The sequence below is a fragment of the Camponotus floridanus genome, unplaced genomic scaffold, assembly GCF_003227725.1.
Source record: "Camponotus floridanus strain SB8 unplaced genomic scaffold, Cflo_v7.5 scaffold5, whole genome shotgun sequence".
Taxonomy (NCBI): Eukaryota; Metazoa; Arthropoda; class Insecta; order Hymenoptera; family Formicidae; genus Camponotus; species Camponotus floridanus.
The window spans coordinates 2304020-2331975 of NW_020229658.1; the positions used below are offsets into that span (position 1 = coordinate 2304020).

Genomic DNA, 27956 nt, shown 5'->3' on the forward strand with positions numbered 1-27956 from the left:
GACAGGCATCAAGACATTCGCCCGCGTCTCGAATTTTAATCAGCAACCCCCTATAGCCCCGTGTGGATACGCAGACTGCAAGCATAAATCACGATAATATAATTTATATGCTAATATCGCGAGTACAGCGTGCGTTCTCGCACGAATAGTTTGTTGGGCAGGAGACGCGGGGATCTCTCTTTCTAACTGGATGCAGTTACATATCCAGGCATTGACACATAGGCGTCGACTCTCACGCACTCTGCTTTATGTCAATATAATGAGATATTTTACAGAGAAAAATATAAATTTTTTTTTGTTTCGACTGACCGAACCAAACAATCTCCTAAATTAGATCATATCTCTCGCGCGTTATAGGAAAGGAAATTTTATTAAAAGATGAAATTATAAAAATAAATATTTCTATTCATTTAAATTATATTATATATTATCTTTATATTATCATAATATATAATAATTCTCTTTCTCCCTCCTAAGAAATTAATATTACATTTTCGGAAGATTAACTTTTACATCTTGATCGAAGAAACCTTTTGCTGATGCCAAACAAGAATTTATTAAAATATGTTATTCAGAATGGGCAACATTCGTAAAAATCTGATCGCGATATCGTATATCCTATAAACTAAATACTTGTGATACCACCGGTATCTACATATCGTAAGGCGGAGGATAAGTCCCGGCATTCTATGTCATCGTTAATCCGAGACTCGCAGACGAAAGCGCGCGACAAGAAGCAGGGGAGACACAGAAGGCGTCCCTCTTTCTCGTGCATTTTTTTGCAATTAAATCGGCAAACAAATAGACAATCACGCGAATTGCTTCGAGACGAATGGGCGTCCCGCGGATAAACGAGTTCTCGCACGGGAGATAAAAGTCGGACCGGCTCGCGATATACGCTGCATGGCGCTGATTTACGAAGTCGACGACGGTGATGAGAACCGGCGACGAGAGAGAAAGAGAGAGAGACACGATCAGCGAAAACTTGGACGAACGGAAGCATCCGAGAGAAAGAAAGAGAGAGAGAGAGGAAGAAAAGTGACAGAATCTTGGCAGCTCGAAAGATGCGCACTTGATTTTATTGTTCTCTTCTGCAATGCACTAGTTACGTTCTGGGATGCCTGGTCCAACGACTATTACGCTTCGACGATATTCGCGATTCGATCGTGTAATCGAGCGAAGCCTCGCCCACGTATGAATTTTCTCTTTAAACCGATTTATGAAATGGGCCATCTTTTTAAATACAATTATACTTCGTTTGAGGCGAATTATCGTAATATATTCAGTCACCCATACAGCACAGAACATTGCAGCAATATTGCAATGTTACAACAATATTAATAATATTGCTGCAATATTTTTGGGCACGTAAGCTTAGATGCATCAATTTTATGAAGCATGAAAGTGACTGCAACTTCAGATGAGAGAGATGATCGATATTTTCGTAATCGAATCGATCCGCGAACAAGTGATATAAAAGAGCGAATGTAACAGACTAATGCAGCCTCGACGTCGCGCGCTTTTTGCGGCCCGGTGATGGCGGAAATTGCCACGCGGATGGAAAGTGTCCGGATCGTTGTCGACCATCCCCGGGGCAATACGCGATCGGTGTATCGTAATAACAGTGATTTAAAAACGTCACAACGAGCGCGACCGGCAATGCACTCGCGAGAGGAAGCGTAAAGCGCCTTTTCTCGAATGCAGACCGCGTGTACCATCTGAAAGGCCTCGATAAATCTCGTAAACATAAACTTTGCGGATCGAAAAGCCGCATCCAGCACAATGCCCTATTATTTAGTAACCTGAGATTTGCTGCGCGGTAATAGATCCCCGTACTGTCGCTCCTTCGTCATTGTCGCTTTTCTATCCAAGAAAGGACGATAATAATATTTCTCGATTTATATCAGGTTATCACGCAATCTTATTAATAGTACAAAAATTTATTAAATTATAATAAATATTTAAAAATTAAAATTTTAAATTAAAATTAATTTTTAAAATTAAAATTTAAAAAATTAAAATTTAAAAATATCTATAAATATTAAATAATAAAATTTATTTATAAAATTATTTATAAAAGTTATCTGTCAGTTTGTTTTTGGCAATCGTTATCTCATTGGGCATTTCCGCCGATGAGAAGATTTCTGCGGAATTTTATTCGATGCCCTTCGATAAAATGAATCGATCGAAATATCTACATCGAATGTAAAGCTCGGATACAACATTCTAAACAACGTGTACCGCGATATCGATGCGATCTGCAGATTGCACACGGGCTTTTAAGACGATCGCTTCGTTGAAAAGCGATCGTATCTTCGCCGGCCGATTATTATCCGCCGACATCGATAAAGCGGTCAGTATATGACGCGAAACCATGCGGAACCACAATAGCAAATGGAACATACATAGTACCATTTCTGCGGTAACATCTAATTGACTTAACAATTATAGAAGGCCTATCTAATTCATTCCGCGACCTCGAGAGATTCTATCTCCTCTCCACCAACGTTCAACCGTTTCCTGCTTTTATACATGCATACAGCGTCTTATTCTTCCTCGTACATTATCTCACTTATAATTTATTCCCCCCAAAGTAGATTTATTTTTAAGACTCTCGAAATGCACCCTTCATTTTTTTTAATTAAAAAAATTCTTAGGCTTTTAAATTTGTTAAGGATATTAGCACGAATGATGTTTTCTCCTCAATATATTTTCGGATATTTTGGGAATGGGTCATCGCTCGAAAGCCCGAAAGAATGCTATTCTTGCATATTCAACGATTCAGCACCCTCGCTTTATCACCATCATCGAGGTTCCTTATTATTAACTTTGGAAGCGAAAGGCTCGCTCGTTGACTTTTCCGCAAGGGTGCTTCTTCGCCGAGTACGTACTCGTTAAAAAGTGAGAGCACTTCGTTACTGCGAACAGTCACGTTCCAATTTTATTTCTTCACCGATAATCTTTGACTATTTCTCGCGCGATCTTATTCAAAAGTATGAGAAAAAAATTAATATTTCGAAAATAATTTATCCTCTAAATATCCTCTAAATTTATCATTTATTATTTTATCTTGGAAAAAGTAACATATTTTTATATCAAACCGTAATATTAACATCATAACTTCAATGTAAAGTTAACATACAATCTATATGTTATTATTTTTATAACGTTTTCATGTCATATTTATGTCAACTTTATAACTTAACACTTTATATATGACTCTTAGAAATGGAACATATTATTTTGAGTACTTTTAACATAATCATTTTAAACAATCAACATGTCTCAAAGTCAGTTTAATATTCTAAGAAAAGTTAAAGTAAATCTTGAAATAATTTTGAACTTTGACGTACAAAATAATAAAATTTACTAAAATCAAATGTTTCTATTACAAATAATTTAAGTGAAAATAATTAAAATTATATGTTAATGTCCAACATTTCTTACGAGTTATTGTAACTATCTTTTCATGTAATTTTTAATTAATTTGCATGCTATTTTTACATTACACTTAAAATCACGATAACAAAAATAAATGTAAATTATTGTGTCAATTATTTATTAACATTTTTAGTTTGTCAATAAATAATATACGACGAATGCGTTATTTTAATTTAAAATTTAAAGTGGATTTCCTGAGACATGAAAAATGTCTCGAAAAATGTTATAATTAACATTTTATTTTTTACTGTGTAATAATACCGTCTATATTTCATTCTCGTAACTGCAGGCTATATATTGGTGGAAGGATTAATACAATTTCCCAAACCAGACAATAGACCGCTGTTGAATATTCAGCGGTTACACGTTACGCATTGGTGGCGATAAATTCGAGACGAGGCGGATTACGACGCGCACGGCGCCGCCGACGTCGTTTTATATCGCATTCTCTCGTTTCGCCGTCGTTCGGAAGGAATTCTGGATGTAAAGCGAAAAATTTATTAGCAAAGAGAGTCGCCAACAACGCCGGCCGCGAGAACAAGCTTCCGCCGTTTAACCTGTCGTTCCTCGATTATGCTTGCTTTTGCGAAATTGCTCGTAATTCACATTGTCTCGTTGTGGTGTAACGGTGCGGGCAATCAACGTCTGCTTTACCGTAAAGGACCCGTGTGTCGACAGAAGATGAAAGAACAAAGCGGGAGACACGAAAAGAACGGAGTCTCGACGGAGCCTCGACGTCGACGAACGTCGCGTTTTCTTTTCCGATGTTCGCTTCCGCAAAGTTTTCCGGCGCCGGTGATTTCCCGAGCAAGAAAAAGTGCATCACACGCGGAAGTGACAAACGCGTGTTTATCGAACAGTGAAAAATTGCTTAAACTCGCGTGGCGATGCGATAAAATTGAGGATATCGAAATGTTATAGGATAAACAAAGATATAAATAAATGCGACTCACCTGAAACAGATTGTAGCCTTTATCGTACATCCACATCTCGTCGGCTGGATGTTCCTTTGGACTTTCTCGTTGACTGGCATTCGCGACGTGAGGAGGTGGACCTCTGGTCAATTGAATCGCCAGGGACCTTTGCAGAAGCAAGAGACATCGGGAGGTCCCGGGGCCTCCGGGACCCGTTCCATCTCCTAAGATTGAGGCCATTACGAGGGCCCTAACGACAATGATACGGCGGTGGCATTGCGAAATCTGAAAAAAAAAAAAAAAAGAAATACAATGAAATACAAAATTTTTTGCTTAAAAATTATATAGGTGTTTCTTAATAAGTGCGAAAAATTTTAGGAGATGATTCTTTGTCGAAAATTAAGGGGTTTTTTTTCGTATAAACATACTCCTACATCCCTCCCTGTGGAGTTACACTTCTCCAAAAATGGGAGTAAAAAGGTTTTTATTTTCTTCTCAAATTTGGAACAAGTTAAAGAAATAAAATTAGATGGATATTTTCTACTAATAAAAAGGTTATTTATTAATATTTTTTCAGTCTCCCGTATTGTTATAACAGGAAACTAGCAATCTCTATGCAATTTTTTATTAGAACTTTTTAATGGGCCAGAATGATTATCTAAAAATATGCATTAAAAAGTTTGATTTATTTAAAAACTTTTTTATTTCTTTTATTTTTTTCATGAAATCAGTAGTTAAAAAAAAATAAAATATCTTATTGTGCACAGCACGATAAATAGTATAGGTTTCAAATTACGAAAAGTTAATTTTAAAATAAAAATAAAATTAGAGTAAATGTTGGGAAAATGGGAACAAAAATAAAATTATAATAAAAATCTATGTATATTTATATGAAAAACTTCTCTTAATTTTCGACAAAGAATCATCTAAAATTTTTCGCACTTATTAAAAAATACCTTGTATACATAAATTCTGTCAAAATTATAAATTAATAATAATATAATACTATTATATATTAAATAGTAAATTTAATAAATTTTACATATTTGGTTTTTTTTTTCTATTTAATTCTACCTCAAATTAATAAATTTTATGTAACAAATCAGAGAAAGCAAGAAAGTAGTAATTAAATTAATTTATCAAGAAATATTTGAAATTGAAGAAGTTATTTCGTGAAATTATGTATAAGGCATTCGGATGATTCTATATGTTACGTAACCGAAAACTGTAGATATGCTCGATAGCAGAGGGCTGCGAATGACCTGCAATTTTACGCAACGGAGACCTCCGTCTCTCCTAACGCGCTGTGCCATCTTACGTCCAATTATTCTTATCGTCGTACCATGGAGAGAGATAAAGCGGAGGTGAGTTCATCGTACTATTATACGAGTTCACGAAAGTTGCAGGCGACGTGAGAGACTTGGCACAAAACTATCTTTCTCTCTTTCTACACTCGCGGTATGTCCGTGATGCGTACAGCTGTTTTATTGAACGTGTGTTGCAGGAAATTTCGCTCGCAGGATCTAAGATCAGTGGTTCTCGACTCACTTTTGTATTTAATCAGTTCAGTTTGTTCGAATATGAATTATGTATACTATCGAGAAGTTTATATTAGTACTAGAAATAAATATACTTTGTCTAGCTCAGAAAATCGATTTTTTAATTTAATATCCAGGATATATAATCTGCATATATATATATATATATATATATATTTTTTTTTTCAATATTTTGTACATATTATATATATATATATAAAAATTTTATTTTGTGGAAAAAGAATATTCTATATTTTTATAAAAGCCTAACGTGTGAATATACGAGGATTGTGATAGTTGAGAAATTCTGTAATCATTCTCCTCTTCATCTTCTAAAAGCCAGAAGACAACATCACGTATCCCTATATATTGTATCAACGTCTCCCGCTCTAATTGATTTAGCTGTTCATCACCAAGCAGAAGGGTGGAACGCCCTTAGCAGCGAAACTCCACGTGGCGCTATAGCTCATAGAGAGACGAAGCGTCGAGTAATAAGAAAAGGGATGGTCATCATCGCACCCTGCATTATCGCGGCTCTTGCTCTGGAGCCAAGCCAGAGGCAAAAGATTGCTTCATCGATTCAGCCGTTCGTACACGTAAATTCAATCTGACCTTAATTGCCATATAACCTCGAGCCAAATGCACCGCAGTATATCCGGCGTAAGGAAGAGGAACTGCACAATTCTTTAAATCAAAACCAAGCTTAAACTAGTTTTTTCAAATTGTACAATTTATTAAAATTTTATTGAGAAAATTGATGAAGAATATTTCGCATTTTATGATAAAATCAGATTTAACCGGATACAAGGAATTATTATTGCGAAGTTTAGCTAATGGACTATTATTATCTTATGTTTCACTATTTTGCAATGGAGATGAACGCTGTGTTTTATTGGAAAATCATACATGATTATTAATAACTAAAGTTTACTTCCTGACATTAATAGATACTTGATAACGCAGATAAGATACTTTATGATGCGTAACGAGCGTACGGGATACGCTGATGTACCGCAACTATCGCATTATTTTTTAATCGGAAGATAATTAGATAGTTAATCGTACACTTTCTGTCTACGTGTAATAGACGGCATTGAATAATTTCTTGTGAAATAGCGACCTCTCTCACGCGATCGCGTCGCGTTGATGGTATCCCGCGGGGAAATATCGAGAAATAAAAAAGATTCGCGCAGATGGAGAGAGAGAGAGAGGCAGAGAGAGAAGAATAAAATTTAATAGGATCTAATCTTTCCCGTGTTCGCGTTGTCTATCGTGCCATCCGCTCTTTGAGCGCGACTGTCTGGCGCACTTTTATCCGACATATCTCGAAGTATCTCATTCTCACCGATACAATGGCGCAATTTTCTCAGCGCGTACTTGGCAAATAGTTTATCCCTGTCTGGAGAAGGAACCAACTTCGATGCAAGAGAAATTATTCCAAAACAAGACACGAATTCGAGAGAAAGAGAGGACGGGGAAAAGAAAAAGGATCCATCTCGCGAGCCATTACGAGCCTTTTCGCTGCCGGATCGAAGCTCGATTTCACCTTGTACCAGTTCGCCGAGCGGAAGGTGTTCGACCGTCGCGGAAAAAGGACTTCCTGTCGCATGATTCATTCGCCGAAGCGCTCGGTTCTCATTAACGTCTCGTCAATTGTAGCTGCGCCCGCACCGAGTCGATGCACGCCGGTGCATCCCTGAACCTGTATGCATGTGCACCTGTACAGCCGTAGTCGTCGATCGAATTGCGCGTGGGATACGATGACAAGTAATTAACGTTCTCGCCGTTAATTTTCCTCTCCGCGCTTTTCCGGGCCGCTGCAAAGTGGAAGGTTTCTCCTTGATTCCTCGTAATGCGCGAGTCACGAGCTATTATAATTGTAATTATAATAATCAAACGATGCATCGGGAAGAATTCATTAACGCGGTTATTATTTCCGTGATCGATCACTCATAAAGATAATTCCCCGCGTTAGATTAACACATTTACAGAAACATACCTGGTGAAAGGATGGATCACAACTTAATTACGCGCCTCGTAAGTCACAAGAAAGATTATACGTTTGGTTAAGCCGAGCAATAACCACCTACGTTCAATACTGAAGATAATACATTCTGTCGTTCCTTCTAATGTCACCTTTCAAGCCTGCTCATCTAAATTTAGAATCCTCTACATCAAATAGTGTCTTGCATTTTTTTTAAAGCGCCTTATATATCTATCAAAGTTCCGCACGTCGCTTTATTAGTCTGCTCCTCCTAAAATAGTGGCGTCATTAATTTCTTGCTAGACAACCTGTCGGGCAATTTGTCGAAGCGCAAAATATCGTCGATACAAAGTCTCTCTGGCGTCTTTCTCTTTGGGAATTTTAACGTTTGTTTTTTTATTTAATATACACCACTTCGAAGAATATCCGCTAGGCCATAGGGGGTTGTTAAGAAAACAAACTTTCATATATGATGAGCAAATTCATCCTTGGCGTAGTCATTGTACGATCCTTTGATGTATCGTTGATCTTCTCGACGGCGAAGACCAGCCACGTACCCCGGACTCAAGTGTGTCTAGAAAGTACTTCTCGGGCGGACCATTCTCGTAAAACGTGTAACGGGAACGATTAAACAACGTCTCGGCCTAATGGAAGTCCAAATAAAGACAAATCTTCGTCCGTGCCGCCGTTGATCTTGCTCGAGATGGTCATTGAAATCTCAACGAGCGTTATCAATGACTACATCGGGACTCACTGCAAGGCTCGGAGGATGATAAATTTTTACAATCAACGATGAGAACGTAAATAGAAAGTTTCGATCGGTCGTCATTCACGTTTGACATTGTCATTAATGTCTGAGATTTTTTTAAAACTTATAATGACTAAAGAAATATGAATATTAATGTGATAAGTCCGCGGGAATAATTATTGCGGAGGAAGGAGAGCGAATGACCGTCTTGACACAAAAGACGGGTTCAAAAATCTCTAGTGAAAAGATAGAAATTCACTTCAAACCATATCCACGATTCGATGATTCTGGGAGAAAAAAAGTTGCGTGACTCTCGCTTCGCACGACCGACATAGTTCAACGTAATAGGATATATCAAGAAACTCAAGATGCGAAATTACCACACACGCCAGGTTTCCATTTAAGAATCACATAATTGTATCTTCTAGATTCCGGCTTAATTAACGTTACACCGGGAATTTTATCGAGAGATTTGCCTCATTATCATTATATGCGCCGACTCATTTTATACCGAACGGCCATTGGTACGTCCATCAGAATGCGTGCACCTGTTTTGTAACGTGATTCAAGTTGCGATTCGAAAGCTAAAGCAAGCAAAATGGACAATATTAATAACAAAAGATGATCTATACAAATTTAAATATATTATAATAGATAATAACAATTTAAAAAAGTTAATGTTACAATAACTAAATTATAATAATTTTAATGTGAATCTATCGCCAACTCGGTTAGATATCTAATCTTTCGAAACAAGATTTTCTACGGGGAAAAACGACTAACTTCCTCATGGCATATATTATGCTGAGGAGGTCAAGAAGATATTCTAATGTATCAGCGGTGTATCCCGAAGACCCAGTTCTCACGCCTTCACCTCCGGAACATTGCAGCAAAGGGGAAAAAGCGGAGGATACAAGAGAGGACGATGCTGCGCGTCGTGAAAAATTGCAGAAAATATCAAGCGCTATCGCGCTTATTTACATTTTAAGATAGACACTCGCGTTCGTATTGACAGGTGAAAAATCATACCGGGAACTACTCACGATTCTTCTTTCATAATGACAAGCAACGGTAAAGGATGTGGACATGCGGGTGACGTCGAACGGACAGCACAGGTTGAAGGATGTCAATTGTGAGCGGATAATGCGCGTACGTGAGCATTATTGAAATAACGATGGAGAGAAAGGCCTGGTGGCACCAAGTGGTGTCGCACCAATCAGCTAGAATTCCGATCCAGCTGGGGGGATATCGGCATCGATATTGCCGCAATTAAATCAAACGATCTTAACGGCACGCTGACTACCGCATGAAATCGGAAATCGGTTCTGCCAAGGAAGCACGCACTCCAGAACAAGGAGCACGTGAGAGAGCGATATTTCCTTTGATATCCGAGTCGCTGGTATCGTTAGCGTTAGCCTGTATCGCTGACACGTGCGATATTAGAAAGCATTTTTAAAAGGCACTATTTTTCCTTCCTTTTTTCCTTCCAATCTTTGGAAGATATATAAAGGGACACATAGATTTTTCACAAAAGCTATTGTATAATATTCTATAATATATATAATCTATATATTAAAATATTAATATAAATAACCTTTTCATTACTTTAACTTGTTTCAAATTTGAGAAAAAAAATCTAATTTTTACCCTCATTTTTGGAGGAATGTAACTCCACAGAGAGGAATGTAGGAGTATATATTTATATGAAAAACCTCCCTTAATTTTCGACAAAGAATCATCTAAAATTTTTCGCAATTATTAAGAAATATCCTGTATATGTATATATATACACTATACATATAATAGATATAATAGATATTTCATATTCTTGAACTGGAAATGCGATAGTTGTAGGACATCCTGTTTTTAAAAATATCGGAGCAGCTTGGAGTAGTTTACATTTCCAGTTTAAAGTAAATGTTTATTGGTCGCAATAAAGGCGCTTCCTCGAGTAGCGCTGTCGGTTAATAAATAACGCTCGTTCCGTCGAATGATAATGACGATGACGAACTTTTTTTCTCGCGCGCGATCCTCCGCGACGTGGAAAATATTACTGTGGAAAATCAGGTTTCGTAATGTGTTAACGAGCGACCAGCGAGAAACGCGAGCGAGAGGTGACAAGGATACGGCTGCGCGACTAAAGGATGTCAACCGCACTCGAGTGTGACTCGTACCGGTTCGCGACGAAGGTGGTTCAACTTGGTAGGATAAATTATTACCGGACGTAAGGACGGTTGGAGTCCTTGGGATGGTGTAACTTTCCGCGGTTAAAGAATCCCGCGGCGAATAATAGCCGTGTCGACGGAATCGCGATAATCATTCCGTTAATATTCATTGTCATAGAGAACATAATGCGAACGCGTGATCCCGTGAAAATGCCATGAAAAAATAAAAGTTTCTTTTAATATGTCTGAAATGGAAAATATATCAAGAAATAATATTTTTATATGATATATACTTTTTTTGTATTCACGCCTATATAATTATTTAAAGAGAAATCATGCTCATACTCTCTGTGAAAGATCGATATCTCCGCGATAATAAAAAAATTATTTTAATGATATATGCACACACAAACATGCTGCAAAGAGAAATATAATGGTATGAAAAATATAAAACGACGCTTCTCTGCTTTTGATACATGAAACATATCTTACTCATCTTGGGCTGTACAAGATACGGATCGCGTGTGTGCACGTGCAATTTTACGTATGCACGAGCACGCGCTATTTGTGCGCGTGCAAGCAAGCAGCGGCAATATATATAATTTATGTCGTAATTTAATCCAGGACAGCAGTTAACGCTCCGTTGTAATAGATAAGACGGTTAATTCGTTGAATAGCCAGTCCCATAATTGCGAAACATCGATCCGCGAAACTTTCACGCGAATGGTGGTCTCTAAGTAGCATATACGTATACAAGTCTCGCGCTTTCCTATCGGTTTAATACCTATTAAACAGGTATCGATCATGCTATTGCATATATATTACATCAAGCGCGAAATTAGATGCGCCGATGCGTTACTAAAAAAATCGAGAGATATGTTAAATGAACATACAAATCCACTATGAAGGTTTTATTTCGTTACAGATAAAAAACTATATTTATTTCAAGACTAATTATATAGCAATCGATATTTGTCTAATAATAAAAATTAATAGTTAATTTAATAATTTAATAATTTCATAAATTTAATAAATTTACTCAGTGTATTTTTGTGTCGCAATATGAAGGAGGTCTGTTAATTAATTTAAACATTAGAGAAAGTGAGACTCGCGCGCACGTTGTAATGAAGCTGTAATTTCGCGTAATAATTCGTCCGAAGGTAGCGTGTCACGGAAACGTTACTTTCCATCGAATCTCTCGAAGAAGCAGCAGATCATTCCCGATAGGCCCGACTCGATACCCCAAGGCGTAAAACAATTACTTTGCGAGACTACCGGAAGCCTCAAAGCCGCCACATGCGAACGATCAAATCGTACCGATCATTAACCGACACTGCATATTATAAGGGACATTTCGCGATAAAGAAAGTATGTATTCTTGCAAGAACGACTTTTACGGAGACATATCATGACGAGAAATCTTTAGGAGAATTGAAGATCATGCAAGGACGCGCGTACTCACATGTATTATTAACGACAGAAGCGCGCATAGTGCATCTCTGGTACGTACGATCCTAATTACGCTTTATCGTTCCCAGCGCTTCTCTTCCTATCTGTAATAACGACCCGGCAATGCATGGTTAATTGTTGGCACGTGGATCATTATCAGCGATCCCTATGTCGCACGCATTATATTAGAAAATCTCGTGATATGTGCTTGTGTTAGAGAAATAGAGAGAATAAGAAAGGAAATTCAAAAATATTTATTATATATCTTTTATCTGTATTTTCTAGATTAATTTATTTTATAATTATTTATCGTAAAATATCCTAAAAAACGCATTTATTAATCTTGTTTTTAACATTAACATTTAACACTGATTCTTCTTTGAAACTTTATAACTTTGAGATTCTTTAATTTATTATTTACTCCTAATAGTTAGGAATTTGGAAAAAATAAAATAGAATAAAAATTAAATCAAAAATTGGCATGAAACCACAGCGCGGTTGGGACGCAGGGAAGAAACAATACTTCTTTCTTATTGTTGTTTATTTATCTCTTCAATAGAATTATTTATTTCGATTTAATAATATTAATATTTTTAATCTGAGAAGCTTTATTTTCTAAACGTATAATTATTAACTTTTTTATTTAAATTCATCTTTAGAATGATTAAATTATTATCCTTCTTTTAATCATAGATATAATGATAAATAGACAACAATTAATAAGAAGAAAACTTGATTAAATTTTTATTATTTATTCATCTCAATTTTATGTGTTTTATCATAATTTTGTCAATTTTACGTGCACATAGTTCATTGTTTAATTAGCATTATATAATAATGTTTGCTAATGTAAACAAATTAAATTTTCACTTGAAGAATGCTCTTAGAGTCTTATCTCTTAGAGTCTAAAAGATTAATAAATAGAGCTCCTCTTTGCGTTAACATATGCGTGACGCGCTAGGGTATGACAACCTAATGGACTCAGAAGTCAGTTTTCACTTTCCATCGACCTCGAGGTTGTGCGAACATGTGTCCACTCACGCAGGTACACTCACCGGCAGTGTGCATCAATGTCGATACATGTGCGGCTATTATTTTCATTACTTGCCGTCAGGTTGATCGAACAGCGACAGATCGAGTCGAAAGCCTATTTTTCCGCGGTCGCTCGAGGAGAGGAAAGTGCGGTCGTAGGAGGAAGCTAATTTAGCTGCATGTGGGTGTGTGTATATTAATATGTTTGTATTAGTTGTATAACGAACAGTAAATAGCCATCGGAAATCCTTAACGACGAATAAATAAATATTGCCGTTTGCTAACATCACTGCTTTCCATGAATCACAAGTAAGAAGAAATGTCTGAACAGAAATGTAAAATCCACAATTTATAGCTAATTAAATTCTAATATTTGTTGCAATTCATTATTCAGGCTTCGGAAAAAGAGGAAGGGAAAAAATTCTAGTTCATTATTATTAAATATTAATTTTCTTAAATCACACTTTTCGAAGATAAGCCGAAACGAAAATAAAAAATTGCTAATTTAATCGAGAATAAATTGACCAAGAGATCTCATTATTTCCTGCGCGGCACGTCTCTTCGTGGTCGTTTTCGAAAAGGAAAGCGTTAGTTGTAAGAGGAAACCGATCAGACGTTGAACGGGTGTTGCAAAACGAATAACATGTCTCTTTGTTATACGCTCTGGTCTAGCGTGATCATTAATATCTCGCTGCTTCCAGACCCGTGATACCGAGCGACTGGACCAATTACCGTTATAGCGCAAACACTGTTGCTGCCGTTAGAAAATGATTTATCGCGAATTGTTCTCGGCGCGGGATTTATTAGAGCAAGTCGCGAGCTTATTGAAAACTCCTTCGGGACTGGCGGCACGAAACGCCCCCGCTTCGAACCTATTCCATTTCTGCCGACAACACAGGTATCTTTCAACGAAACGCGTCGCGATCGACTGCACGTACGTACGTGCCGTTACAGTGCCACAACCGATTTATCTCAAAACGTTTGCTCTTTCATATATACCTCAAGCGGATCCGTGACGGTGCCGGCAATAACGAACGCCGATCGGTAAACGACACCTTGAATTTGCAAGTTTTTTTTTTGTTTTTTCGAGCGACAAACATTCTCAATTTTCTCAGTCTATTTGTGAATTAAATGAGAAAGAAGTTAAATGAAAAAGTAAATGGGCTACGATTTAATGGATACAGATGCGAGGTATTAATCTCGTAAATGAAGCTAATGTGAAATTAGTTTACACGCGATCGGTATTCGCACATTTCTTGCCGTAAACACAGGTATTTATCATTCCCCTGTGCAAATTTACAGTTTTTGTCCCTCTGCGAAACTCGTTTAGCCGAGCGTTAATAAATTACTTTCGATCGTTGCCTTACATTCGGCGCGGATACTTTACGAGCGATCGATGCTCAGTATCGACTATCGGGCGAATATTAGTTCTCGATTTTATCATGGATGAATAGGTATAAGTATACAGGCGTGCATATTCGAGAAATACCCGGCTCCATCCGACGCAATATATTAATTAATTAGCAGTGACGACGTATAATTATGTGCTTGAAATTATCGTATCGGGCAGTAGAACGTTCGATCCTGCGAGCGCGATAAATCTCGCGATACGCGAGCGCTAAATGCTTAACGATAAATTTCACGGCGCCGTACGGAAAATTAAGCGCTATTTGTTCAATCGATCGATCGCGCCGATCGATCAAGCACTTATGTATGTATGTATGTGATGCGCGCGATGTAAATTCGCGTTACATCCGTCCGTTAAACAAGCGTGATTAATCACGCGTGCATTGTATCCCGGGTCACCGCGCGTTGACGTTGGAGGAAAAAAAAACAGAAGAGTTTCATTCCATTAATTTTTCACGTTCCGTTAAATCTTCACTCTCTAAGCGAGGCGCGACTTAGCACCAAGCCGCAAATAAACGCGGAACACGCGAGTTTCTCGGTTAAAATCACTCTTCCTTTTCTTCTCTCTCGCGAGAAACAAGCTAGACCCCTCGTTTCCTGCGAGCAACGTAAGAACCGTCTCGTCGAAAGGCCCTCCTCGTCTTTAAATGTGAGTTAAAGATTGCAATCGGCGAGATCCTAATGATCACGAATTGCCTTCGCGCAGTTTTAGCTTGTTATTGACTAAAATATCGTCGTGATCGTGACATTATCTCTATAATTCGATACTCTGATCTGTCCCCTGATGTAACGCCACACTGAGAAAAAAAATTTGATTACATTAATTAGAAATCTGGTATTCAACCAGTATGTCTGTTGGAAAATGGACGAATCAGAATTCCTTTAGGAATTATCAGATGAGTATGATTAATTTCTTCCTGCTAAATTTATCAAATTTTCTTGATAATATTAATATAATATTATTTATATAATTTATATAATTTTCTTAATAATATTAAATTTACAAAAAAATGGCATCACTGTGCGTCATAAAAATTCTTGATAAAAAGTGTGTACAAAAATTTTTGATAAAAAGTATTTAATTATTATAATAAGAAGTTTTATAGATCCAACTAGAAAATATTAACCAAATCCTGAAAGTAAGTCTATTAAATGTTCTAGTTATAAAAAATCGAGTCTTATCGTGATAATTAAAAATTCTGATTGGTTTAACCAAAATGCCTTCTATCAGATACGTCTTGTTGGTACAATCAAACGATTTTTCTCAGTTACACGTTCATTAGTCTAGCGTAATATAATCATGAAATGATGCTCATTCTTCTTGCGGAGAGATTATTCATTATATAAATTAGAAGAGCTGACGCGAGACTCTTTCCGCCGCAATAATAATGTCAACAATCGTTCAAAAATTCGATTATTTCCATAAATATCACTCGGATAAAAATATCCATTTCTTTCTTTATTTAACAAACGCAATGTTATCCTCTTTCATATCATTCTAAATAAATCTCAAATCTCGACCCGTTTAGCGTTTAATATTTCTCGCTATGACTCTACTTGAGACTTGCCGACAGCCTTGGGGCGTAAACGGTGCTTTTATAAATCTTGCAAACCGTCTTGCTCAGAGACACGAGGGAAACACCCCTCGGCAGAAAATAGAGAGAGAAACGAAAGCGAAGAGGGTGAAAAGCCGGAACCCTCTTTAAGGACGACCACACGTTACCAAGATCGATTAACGATTAGCGTCCCTGGTCGCCTAACTTGAATCCCCGAGATTTCTATGACTCGAATCTAATCTGGCTCGTTACGGCTCGAATTCATGTGAAGGATGAAACGGCATACGACAAAAGGTCAAATAGAACTTTATACTTTCTACTTCATATGAGGATCTCACTTATAATCCGAATAATCTCTAAAGCCGAAAGTGCTTGTCAAGATGATTCCGGAATCCATGTGCGCGTTTATAAAAAAAAATATCAGGTTTAAATCCGCTTTGATCCGTCATTATTCACTCTGTTAAAGTGCTTTTGAATTGTATACTATGTCAAAAACGTGGAATGAAATCTGTCAAGAAATGAGACGATAGAGAGACGATTGATTACTTCGAGTTATATAAATAATCCCAGAACGATTTCCCCATAAATGATCAAGCGATTAACATGTGATCGATGATTGAAATGACTCAATCGTAAATTGAATAGACTTCTATTCCAAGGATCCTTTAATTAACACGCATTCGTAATTATTGTCGATGTGGAAAAGAAAAGAACGAGAGAGGAAATCATTCGTAAATTCCTATCGCGAGGAGAACGATCGTAAAATTTGCGTCTGCGCATGTAGATGATGCACTTATCGGCCGGAAAAATGCAAATATTCCCGGAAGTAGCGAGGGTCCAGAAAAGATGATACAGCTTGAAAGACGGGGGTTCCGAAGAAGGATACGCGCGCATGGATATTACTCCGCTCTAGGCTTCAAGTGTGGTTGATCGTAAGATAATATGTCACGAGAAGCTGAATAAAAGACGGACTAACAAGGAAGATGTTTTCGCTTGACATGCAGAATAACATGAAAAATAAAAATGGACACATGCATCAATCGTAATGCAATGCATTGATTAAATATCTCTAAATTATAGAATAATTTATGCAATACATATGCAATAGAAAATATTGCACATGAATTTAATTGTAATATAATTAAAATTTACAACTTACATATAATTTGTCTCTCATATTTTATTTTACAAATTAAAAATAGTTGCGACGTAATTAAACCTAGAAATAACTTTATAGATAATTTTTACAAGTATTAAAAATGATGGAAAATAGAAACTAAATTGTAAACGATTTTACGTACACGCATTATTGAATTAGGGATTTGCGAGACTTCTCGTATGCTTCCAGGGGTCGATATATCAATGAAAATATTTCAACGGTTGATAAGAGTACGACGAGAGACGTTTAACCCTTTCGCTGCCGAAGACAGCTGTAGGCGCTAGGAAGACTCCGTTCCTACATAACTTAAAGACGACTATGATCGCCCGAGTGGAACTGACGTTTCCTCGAGGCGTTCGTCCGAGCCGACAGTTAAAGGTTTCCATACGATCTACAACACATGCGATGACTGCGTACGCACTTTACCGGAAATTACGTCAAAAAATAATCGCTCCAATTAAATTCCATTGAATCGCTCATTTTAATTTTTTTCCTACTTAAATGTGACTTATGTCACTTGAAGACAAATTTAATTTCCCATAAATAAATAATGAAAAATTATAGTTTCTACTTCAGATACGTATCTCGACCATGTAACGCATTTATTACACGATAACATTCGAATTACAGAAAATCTCGACTAATAACAAAGTAGGAGAAGTCGCTAACTCAAACGTAGCATTACTCTACTGCTCGCATCGCGATGATTCCAAACAATAGTATACATAGAATCGGCGGTTACCCTCCGACAATCTTCAACCGCTCATCTTCGGCCGGAGACCTCGTCGGCGAGCAAGGGAATTCCGGAGGAAGATGTACGAACGTATGCGCGTGCGATTCCACGACGGATTTTCGCTGGAGGGTTCGGGTGTGGTCGCGATCGTAGGATAATGCTCGCGAGGATATGAGGGAGGAGAGATGCACGAGAAGAGAGGGAAGAAGCTCACGGTTCCTCTCCTCTCGCGAGATCGATGCCCAAGGGCGAGACGCGTCCTCCTCTTCCTCCTTCCTCCATCTCTAACTATCTATCCGTACTGTACATACAAGAATATACACGCGCGTGTGCAGAAGGCGGCAGCTATCTCAAAGAGAGGGAATCTTCTCGTATTTTTCTCGAACTTTAACTAAAGCAGTTTTCGCCGCCCTTGCTGTACAGGGTGTTCGGATAGTCGTCGATGCATGTCGATTGCGCAAGCGGTGGCAGAATAATGACCCATTCAAAGCCGCATTTTTTATTTTCGCTAATTAAATTAATGCATCATAATACAAGCAAATAGGCATTAGTCTTGATAAAATATTTTTTAATACATAAAAAAATTTTTTTTACAAAAAAATTGCAATTTTATTTTTCTTCATTAAATTAATACATCATAATACAAACAAATAGGCATTGGTCTTGATGTGTCTTTTAATATGTGAAAAAAATTTTATTTTTGCTCATTAAATTAATGCATCATAATACAAGCAAATAGGCATTGGTCTTGATAAAATATTTTTTAATATGTGAAAAAAAAATTTTTTTTTTTACAAAAAAAATTGCAATTTTATCCCGTGAACTAAAAATTCAAACTGTTTCGTGATAATCAAGTGCGTTTCCGATGCAAACGTAAAATAACTTGACAGCGACCTACTGTCCCACGTAGCTGTAAAGAAACGGTATTGATAAAAAAAGTCGCAAACACACAACGATCTCGAAGAAAAATCGTAGCGCCGCGCTGGAAGCGGCGCTTATATACAGCAAGAAAGTCAAGTGATGGAGCTCGTTATCGTTTCTTTGAACGGACGTGTTAAACGGCGGCTGTACATAATTGAATGGTCTCTTCTATTCAGGCTCGAGCATTGGAACCATCAATCGAGAGAGAAAGAGAGACCACGCGCTTTTTGTCGCCGTTCTGGTAATTTGTTCGCAGATCGAGGAGAGAAGATCTCTTCCCTCGATTCAATTCGCATCGAGCCAATAACTCGGGAGGAGAACGAATGATTCCTACCGTTATTATTACGAGTCTACAGTGAGTATCACGTGCGAAAGCTTTACGCGGAAGTTATCTTTCATCGATTAAAAACGTGGCCGGAGACTACGACCGGGCAATTCTTGGCCGATCTATTCGCGTCTCTCTTGACGGACATATCTCTCTTTTATTGGAGCCTCTATGGAACAAAAAAGTAATTAAAAAAATCTGTTCTCGTTAAATAATACGTTGCATACTGGAACAATGCATGCGAGACGTAGATAACATCAGAGTGCCATTCAGATTTAATGGTATTGCGCAATTTCCCGCGAATGAAACTTGGCAACGACCTCTTTCATCCGTATTCTTGTATCACGTGTAAAAACGATACTCGAAGGAACAATGGCGAAAAAGAATTTAATTCGCACATATATACAGGGTGTCCCAGACTTAACAAATCAGCCGTTAATGATAGATTCTTGAGATCATTTGGAGACGAAAATAATAAAATATTGAAGGAGACTTCATAAAAATGTCTAAACTATTGACTACTGTCGCAGGGAAAACACAATCGCGCTCATTGCAGAATTCTATTTTTTATTTTACATTCATTCCTCTATCGATATCGATATTATCGCGCTGTACGCGGACTCCTTGATGAAGAAAACGTAACGCGCCGATTGGTAATCTTTAATCTTTTATAGCGCCGAAACTATATCTTCCTCAATATTTTGGTATAAAGATTTTCGTTTCCAAATGATCTCGGGAATCTACCATTAACGATTGATTCGTTAAGTCTGGGACACCCTGTATATTGATCCCGGATCACACAACCGCTCCTGCGATCAAATTCCGAATGGTATAACTCAGGCCGCGATCCGATATCGGGTTCCTCCTCTTTCAACGAATGGATAATTCGATTTGGATCTCGATTTAAATCACGACGCATGTTGCGCTTTGCCTTGATTACAGACCGCGCGGCGGATATAAGGGCGAAACCGCGATAACGAAACCAAGTCTACGTCGTCCTACGCGTGCTACGATCGTCTACGACGTGGCAGGATCGATCGGCACGTTTGACCTGCCCGTACCGCCGCAAACGTGAATGATCGATTCTACGCGCGATATCCGCGCGGGATTGATACCATTCCCCGAGAGCGATAGTTTACCGGCCGTTTCCTCTCGCGGAGGTCGGTCCGCTTGATCTCAAGCGTTATGCGGGGTAATTCATGACTTTCGTGCCGTGACTCCGGGGGATGATTCCTGAACTCATCTCCGGTGAAAAATCTCACATCCAAGCGCGATTTTCGCGTTTGTATTCGCGAATACAAGATATCTCCTTCGACGCATGTATAAAAATCTTGATATTTTAATTTTTATAGACTCTTGATTTGATTTAAATGAGAATAACACATTTGTAATTAAAATTAAAATTAAGCTCTAATAATTTTAATATAAAATAAAAAATTAAAATTACTGAATATATTTTGTTAAAAAATTAACTGTAGAATTTTTACTAATGTCAATATTAACTCTTTTGCATAATTTGATGTTCATATTGCATGATTTGATGATGATTTAAACGATTTGATATTAGTAAAAATTCCGCAGTTATCAATTTTTTAGTAAAATATATTCAAATATTCGGAAATTTAATTTGTTATTTTATATTTATAATAATTCTATTTTGTATTATTTTATATTAATTTTTTATTTTAATTATTAAAGCATAATTTTAAAGTTCATGACAGATATTATTATTCTCATTTAAATCATATAATATAATGATAATATCACGCTCTTCTGTCAATTTCATAGGATATTTATCATATTTTTAGAAACGAACGTCGGCCTTTAACCCTCACCTGACAAAGTTGTTTGATACGCACATCTTACGGTGAAACGGACGGTTTCAGCCGTTTTATCTCTTACCATGTATCGTCATCGGATATGCGCGTGAGATAAGGATATGCCAGCAGGAGTGCGCGCAATCTTTACTTTCCTCTGTTTAATATTTAATATACATTCCATTTAGCGCTCTCAACGTTTGCAACTCCACGGCCGCGACGACGATTCGTGCCAGAGACGCCCTCGATTCCGTACATCTCCTCTCACGCGCGCAGTTATTATTTGCAAAAGCGACCGGCAACCGATGTAAATTTATAAGTAAAAGTAACGACACGGCGGTCGTTTTCACAGACGCTTTCGTATCGCGCAAATTTGATGTTTTTAGCTCGATTCGCTCGCCGAGAGCGGAGCCGCGCGAAAGTGTGCACCGCGTGTATTTCTACCATATAAGAGGGCGAGAGAGCAATAAGCAGAGCGATGACTAGCTAAGAGAGAGGATGACTGACGAGAGAGTGGCGATTGCTCCTGCAAATATCCACGTGAGGAATGTGCATGTATGTGTGTACACATACATGCACATATCTTCAATCTTTCAACCACATACGAATGTATTTGTTGCCCATTAATTCTGTATCTGATACGCGATTCTACTTTTCTATGATACCGATTACGGAACAATATCTTCTTCGCTAAAATCGATTAACCTTCTGTCTAATGTCTATTAGATCCACATATTCAGATTATATTTCTGCACGCTTATACAATAACGCCAGATTGTAAGCAATTTAAAAAATTATAGTTCCGTGTTGTTACATATATTTCATGTAGCTATGTAGAATATTGGGAGATGCGTGTGTGTGATGTGATACATATAAAATAAGATTACAGTAAATGCTATTAATAATTCATTTTTACATGGCGGAACGAAAGATTACCGTCACTCGCTAATTAATTATTACGTATTAATAATAATATTAATGTATGTTAATAAGTGGAATAAAAGAGAAAAGAGAGAGAGAAAGAGATTCTATTACTCATTTTGATACATATAAAAATATATATACATATATAAAAACATGTTTAGAAACAAATGTAGGTCTAACGGACCCAGACAACAGCTGATAGATGAAGACTTAAACGTGCAGGTGCATTTACCATTTGTATAGAAGCAATTTCCCGGTGTTAGAAAATTCATAGAAGGTAAAAGGAAAGCCTCAATCAAAACGCCAGTCATCGTCAGTCGTCAAAGTCATCCGTTGGCCGACATTGTACGACATCGGCGTCATTGTTGTTCTCCTCAGCGTCGCGGCGCGTTTACAGATCCCTCTCGCGAGGTCCATTACTTTCTAACTGTCTCGACAGACACGCGATATGAACGTAGGAAGGAAAGCAGAAGTCCTCTCGCGATCATTTCTTCCACGTTTGCGCCGCAAAGTCAATCGGAAATTGGATCGAGTCGTGGGCGACTCTTCCGGATGGTCCCCGCGGCGAGTCAGCCAGCTTCCAGGAGGAGACGTAAAAGGCACTCTCCAAGAAAGTTTAAACCTTGGCGTCGTCATAAGGCCAACGGGGACGGCCATATAAGCTCGCAACGTCTATCCACGTCTAATCTGTTCAGTCACGTCTGTGCAGTAATCGTTTTAACGCGTGACCTCGAAAATTCGCAATTTATCGCCAATTATTTTTAAATATTTTACATTGCTCTAGAGCTACAAGAGTGAGAAAGTTAATCAAAGACAAATCCTGCTACTCTAATCATCTCAACTTAGATTGTGCAAAAAAGACATAGAATTTAACTCAGAAAATTTAGAAAAATATAAAATTAGGAAAAAAGATACATTTATCAAATGTAAAAATAAATATATAGAAAGAGCTGAACATGGACTAAAATATAAAATTATAAATATATATACTACTAATAATACTTAATATATACTAATACTAATAATACTAATACTAATACTAATAATAATAATAATAATAATATCTAATATGAAAATTTTGAATATTTAAATTTAATTTATTGCAAAATATTAATTATTCGATGGATGTTAACAGATTATTCACCTCATGTATAAAACATTCAAAACAAGACGAATCTACTATCTGTAAAAGATTTATTTAAAAAATACAATTATCTGTAAATCTAATCCATCTTTGCTTTAAACGCTTCAAGATATGTATCTCTATAATACTTTCGCTATTTAATTAAAAATCAGCTGTACTTGTTACAAACTCGTTGCTAAGAAAGTGTTCGCATGTTTAGATTGAAAAATTGGAAATATTTCGCAAGCGCATGAGAAATTTCTTCCCTCGTATATATTTTTATATACAATGTTTCGAGATTTTTTTTCGAAAGCAAGACTGGCAATGCCGATCGATTAATCGGACTTGATCGACGAGAATCCTGCCGGACGATACTACGAGCTATCGCACAAACTGGAAGTTTCACCCATTATGTATACCGCGTACTTCTCCCGCGATTAGGTTCCTCTCTAGGCGCCTCTCACCATCGCACAGCGACCTTCGAGGCCACGGTTGGCCAGTTCTGGCCTTGACAGCAGTTCGGGAGAGGGAATCTAAACAACAAATCGAAGCAACAGCGGCAGGAAAAGCGCTACGTTGCTCGGTTGCATCGAGCTCTCTCTTTCTCTCGATGCCACTGCAACCGAAATCCGAGCTCTCGACTTATGAATAGCGGATCGATCTCTACTCTCACATGTCGACTGGTCCATTCTCACTGCCGACTAACTGCACCGGTCACATCTTTCTTCTCCACGCCCCGCTCTTCCAAATAATAGCCCGAACGAATCTTACGAAACTTTGACTTAAAATTCAAGAAAGATCACTATTTGAAATATCAAATATTAGTGAAAAAAAATTCAAATATTAATGGTCGAATTAAATATTACGAATGTATTATAAATGAAAGACTGATTATATGAATTCTTAATTTGGAAATGTTTGATAATCGAATGCGATTTATATGCAAATCCTAAAACCGGAAATATTTTATTTTATATCTAGAAGAAATTAATAAATATTTTATAGAGATTGAATATAATTCTCGATAATATAAAGCCAAGTTATTTTTTATGCAGATACTTTACTTGGAAATTGGACGAATCGGCCATTTTGAAACATTCATTCTTAATTCTTGCATGCTTCGACACGCCAAAAAATGCGAATAAAGAATGTTAATTAATGACGATTGGTGGGACTTGACCAAAAGTGGGCATGTGGCATAACACATTACGTAAAGTGTGTTAACTGTCCGTAAAAGGAATTCGATGAATTTGAATGACGACGCTGCGCCAGGTAAAAAATATATATGAGAAAAGAAATTTCAAGCACACTTGCGAAATATTTCAATTTTCCGATCATGGATGTAAACACTTTCTCAGCAAACAGCTGATCCTTAATTAAATGGATAAAATTAAATGAATTAATTCATAAAAATGAATATATCTTAAAGTATTTCAAGCAAAAATGGATTAAATTGGTAAATTTAATACGACTTTCTATTTAAAAACGAATTATGGGGAGTTATTTTTATCGCTTCATAAATAAAGACGAGATTGACAGTTTGTAATTTTTTGCAAGTATAATCGGCAGTCGAGAATAAGCGAAGGGATATCTTATAACGTCTCGTAAGGAGAAAGAGCCGGTTGAGAACCTTTGAGATTCAGGTTCTACACAGGGCGACCCGACCGCGGAGAGTCTTGGGTGGCATGAGAGTCGGTGGTCGCGCCCTGCGTTAACCCAACCTAACGTAGCCTAAGATCGACTCCTCTCGACTAGATTCTCTCCGCTTGAAACCACATATCGGCAGCGGTCCATCGTGCGCGAACCCCTTAAGTAGTCATGTATATCCGCCGACTACTTACTTTGGCAACAACCGAAACCACTGCTGGCCGAGTCTACCTGAGAAATCGCGATCGAAGGACAGGTTCGCCAGTCAGGCATCCGAAAGATTCGGTCAAGAATACGTACAAGAATACATCAAGAATAGATCTGAAATTTTGCGGGATAAACGTCGGCAATATAAATCGGAAAGATGCTTTGGAAGACGAATTTTTTGTGATTTTTTTAGATTTTCTACGAAAATATCTTTCCTGTTGCTAGAAAATGGACGGTATTTTTGGGAAAAATCGAATGTCCCTTAAAATCAGTTTAATCGATATCGTACGATAAGACAGCATACATTTTTTGGCGACAAAAAAAAATTATCTTATTTTTGCAGAAGGAAGTCGCTGATGATCGAGGCAACCTCGTTCGCCCAATTTCTCTCGAACGCGGCCGCCACGTGAAAAGTAAAATTTCACCTGCCCGACTTAAGTGTCAGACTTATCGTAAAACGTGCAGTTATTGACCGCTTAAAGAAACGTGTGTCGCTCATTGACGAATTATTAACAGGTGTTCGAGTACAAAGTCGCGAGAGAGAAGAATCCTCATTATAGTTTTACTTGTGAAAACGAAATTTTTTAAATTCGATTTTGTTATATTATTACTATTTTATTCGGAATTAAATGAAAGCGTTGTTTTCGACGGCTTGCAAATAACGCGACGTTTATCAAGCAAAGATCTTCCTTCGGATTCAGTCTCTGCCTTGGTTCTGTGAAGCATCAATTTGGCGTTTAATCGATTTTCCACGGCATCCTCTACGCCGTCACGATCATAGGACGATCGCGAGACCGCGATAAAGCCACGAGGAGAGAACTTCATCTCGAAACAGCCCGCGAATGGATTTATTCATCAGAATCTCTTGTCCGCCAAGAAATGATAATATGGGTATATCGGTCAAATTAATCGCGGTAATAATGATTATCGGACTTCTCGTTATCGACCCACCGCAAAAATCGATCCGATTCGCGATCCCGCGATAAGAACGGTGTCGATAATTCCTTTATTGTGCGCGCTAGTGACACAAAAGTCGCTTGTCATCGTTCGAATTGCGCTCTCATGTTATCGTCTCGGCGAGATCGCTAGATGAATATTCGGAAAATGACGAGATGAAAATCGGTAAATGCAATCTGACACGATCATTCTGAAAATGGCGAGCGGGGTAATGAGTTATGAAGCGCGATTTGCATACGACCGAGATGCGAGATCTCCCAGTGCATGGGACTTCATTCCGGACCAGTCGTGGACGCGATTCTCTGCGATTCGTAGATGCGATCTGGTCCCGAAGACGGATGCTGCGCCATGCTCGAACCTGTCGAGTGTTGTGTTGTGGCAGGCAATGTTCGTTTTATACGGTACAAGAAATGTGATCATGATGTTTCTAACATCACGTACCTGATAGATATGCATCTGCTGGATGTATCTGGGTTAAGACATTTTTACGAATTTTAGAAATCAAATCATCCGCCAACTTCTATGTTGCTTTATTACGTTAAATGATTATAATCTATTTAATCTATAAATAATCTATTTCATTCTCTCATGGAAGCAACACGAAATGCAATACAATAATCAGTGACAAGTCAGTGCTTACGTAGTATTTTCGCGTCTCGTTTTATTATTTAAATGCAATAAGCGATTGCACGTAACAGTTTTCCTCGTAAAAGCGTTTCGTTCACTCAGTCGTTAGTATTTAAGTAATTGGTCGTAAGATCCTCGTGACAAACGCATGGTGAATCTCAACTAATATAACGGGATAGACAATCCCCCGAGAGATCATGCGTCGTGTCACAGCAACTGTTCTCTCGCGTTTTAAAGGTCGTAAAAAAATAAACGAGTTAGAGCTATTTATGATATTAAAAAGTTTCCTCAAAAGATTCCTCAAAAAATAACATGAATAAAAATAAAATGAAATGTAACATAAAAATTACTATTTTAATATAATATTAATAATCTATGAGGTTAATGAAAGTTAATTAATATATAATGACAATTATTATCATCGTTCATTACTTAAAAGATTAAAAAGTTATATAAAATGTGAAAGAGAGAGGGATAATTTCATGTGAATCGTGGGATTGTATGGGCTAGTAACGATTGATTGGGCTATTCGAGTTCGCGATCATCGCGCACGATCGAATCGATCGATCGATCGGCGCATCGCGATGCAATTAAGTAAATCATGTCCCAGATCTTAAACGACGATCATGTGTATACTATCAAAAGTAACACTGGCTGGTAGACTGATGTGACTTTTGACCTCGTGCTTACGGTATCGCTCAACCTTTTTCATGCTCAACAAAGAGATCGTTGTCCTCTCATCCGCAAGCGCGAGGAAGGGTAGGATCTCTCGACCTACGACGTGAGACTCTCGTATCGAAATTCAAGAAGACGATGACAGAGCGCCACGTGGGAACCAGAACGCGCGTCATAGTACACCCCGTATAAATATCGCCATGCAACTACGTTGCATGGTTTTACTTCCAAGTAAATCTCAAGTAAGAGATACGAGGATATTTTCAAGTACGTTTACTGTTTTGAATAATAATATTTTTCGTTCTTTGACTTATAGCTTACTTCCGATTTTCTCTTTCTCTCTTTCTCCTCTTTTATATATTTTTCTGCTTAATTTAACATCGCTTTCGATGTACACTTGACGAGAAATTAACTTTGTAACGGATCAACTTCCGTTGGTGCCAATCAGAAATCTTTCCTGCGTGCGAACATAAACAAAATCTATGACGATAGCAGCGATAGCACACGTGTGGGAACCGGAATGGAAGTAACGGCGCGATATGTGCATGATCGCCGGTAGCAATACATGCAAATGTTCGCTCGCAATCATTTACATATGCAAAATATA

The 27956-nt window shown here is 37.6% G+C and overlaps 2 protein-coding genes across 3 annotated transcripts in view; one reads left to right on the forward strand and one right to left on the reverse strand.

Moving 5' to 3' along the window:
* LOC105255790 (RNA pseudouridylate synthase domain-containing protein 1) overlaps positions 1-27956 on the forward strand; it is a 90309-nt gene that overhangs the window by 34214 nt on the left and 28139 nt on the right. The gene's annotated exons all lie outside the window — the stretch shown is intronic.
* LOC105255793 (storkhead-box protein 2) overlaps positions 1-27956 on the reverse strand; it is a 78444-nt gene that overhangs the window by 32132 nt on the left and 18356 nt on the right. For both annotated transcript variants that reach the window (XM_011265289.3, XM_011265290.3), the window contains exon 2: positions 4395-4640. In XM_011265289.3, coding sequence (XP_011263591.1) covers positions 4395-4595 — 201 coding nt within the window. In that variant the 5' untranslated portion in view covers positions 4596-4640. The remainder of the gene's footprint in view (positions 1-4394; positions 4641-27956) is intronic.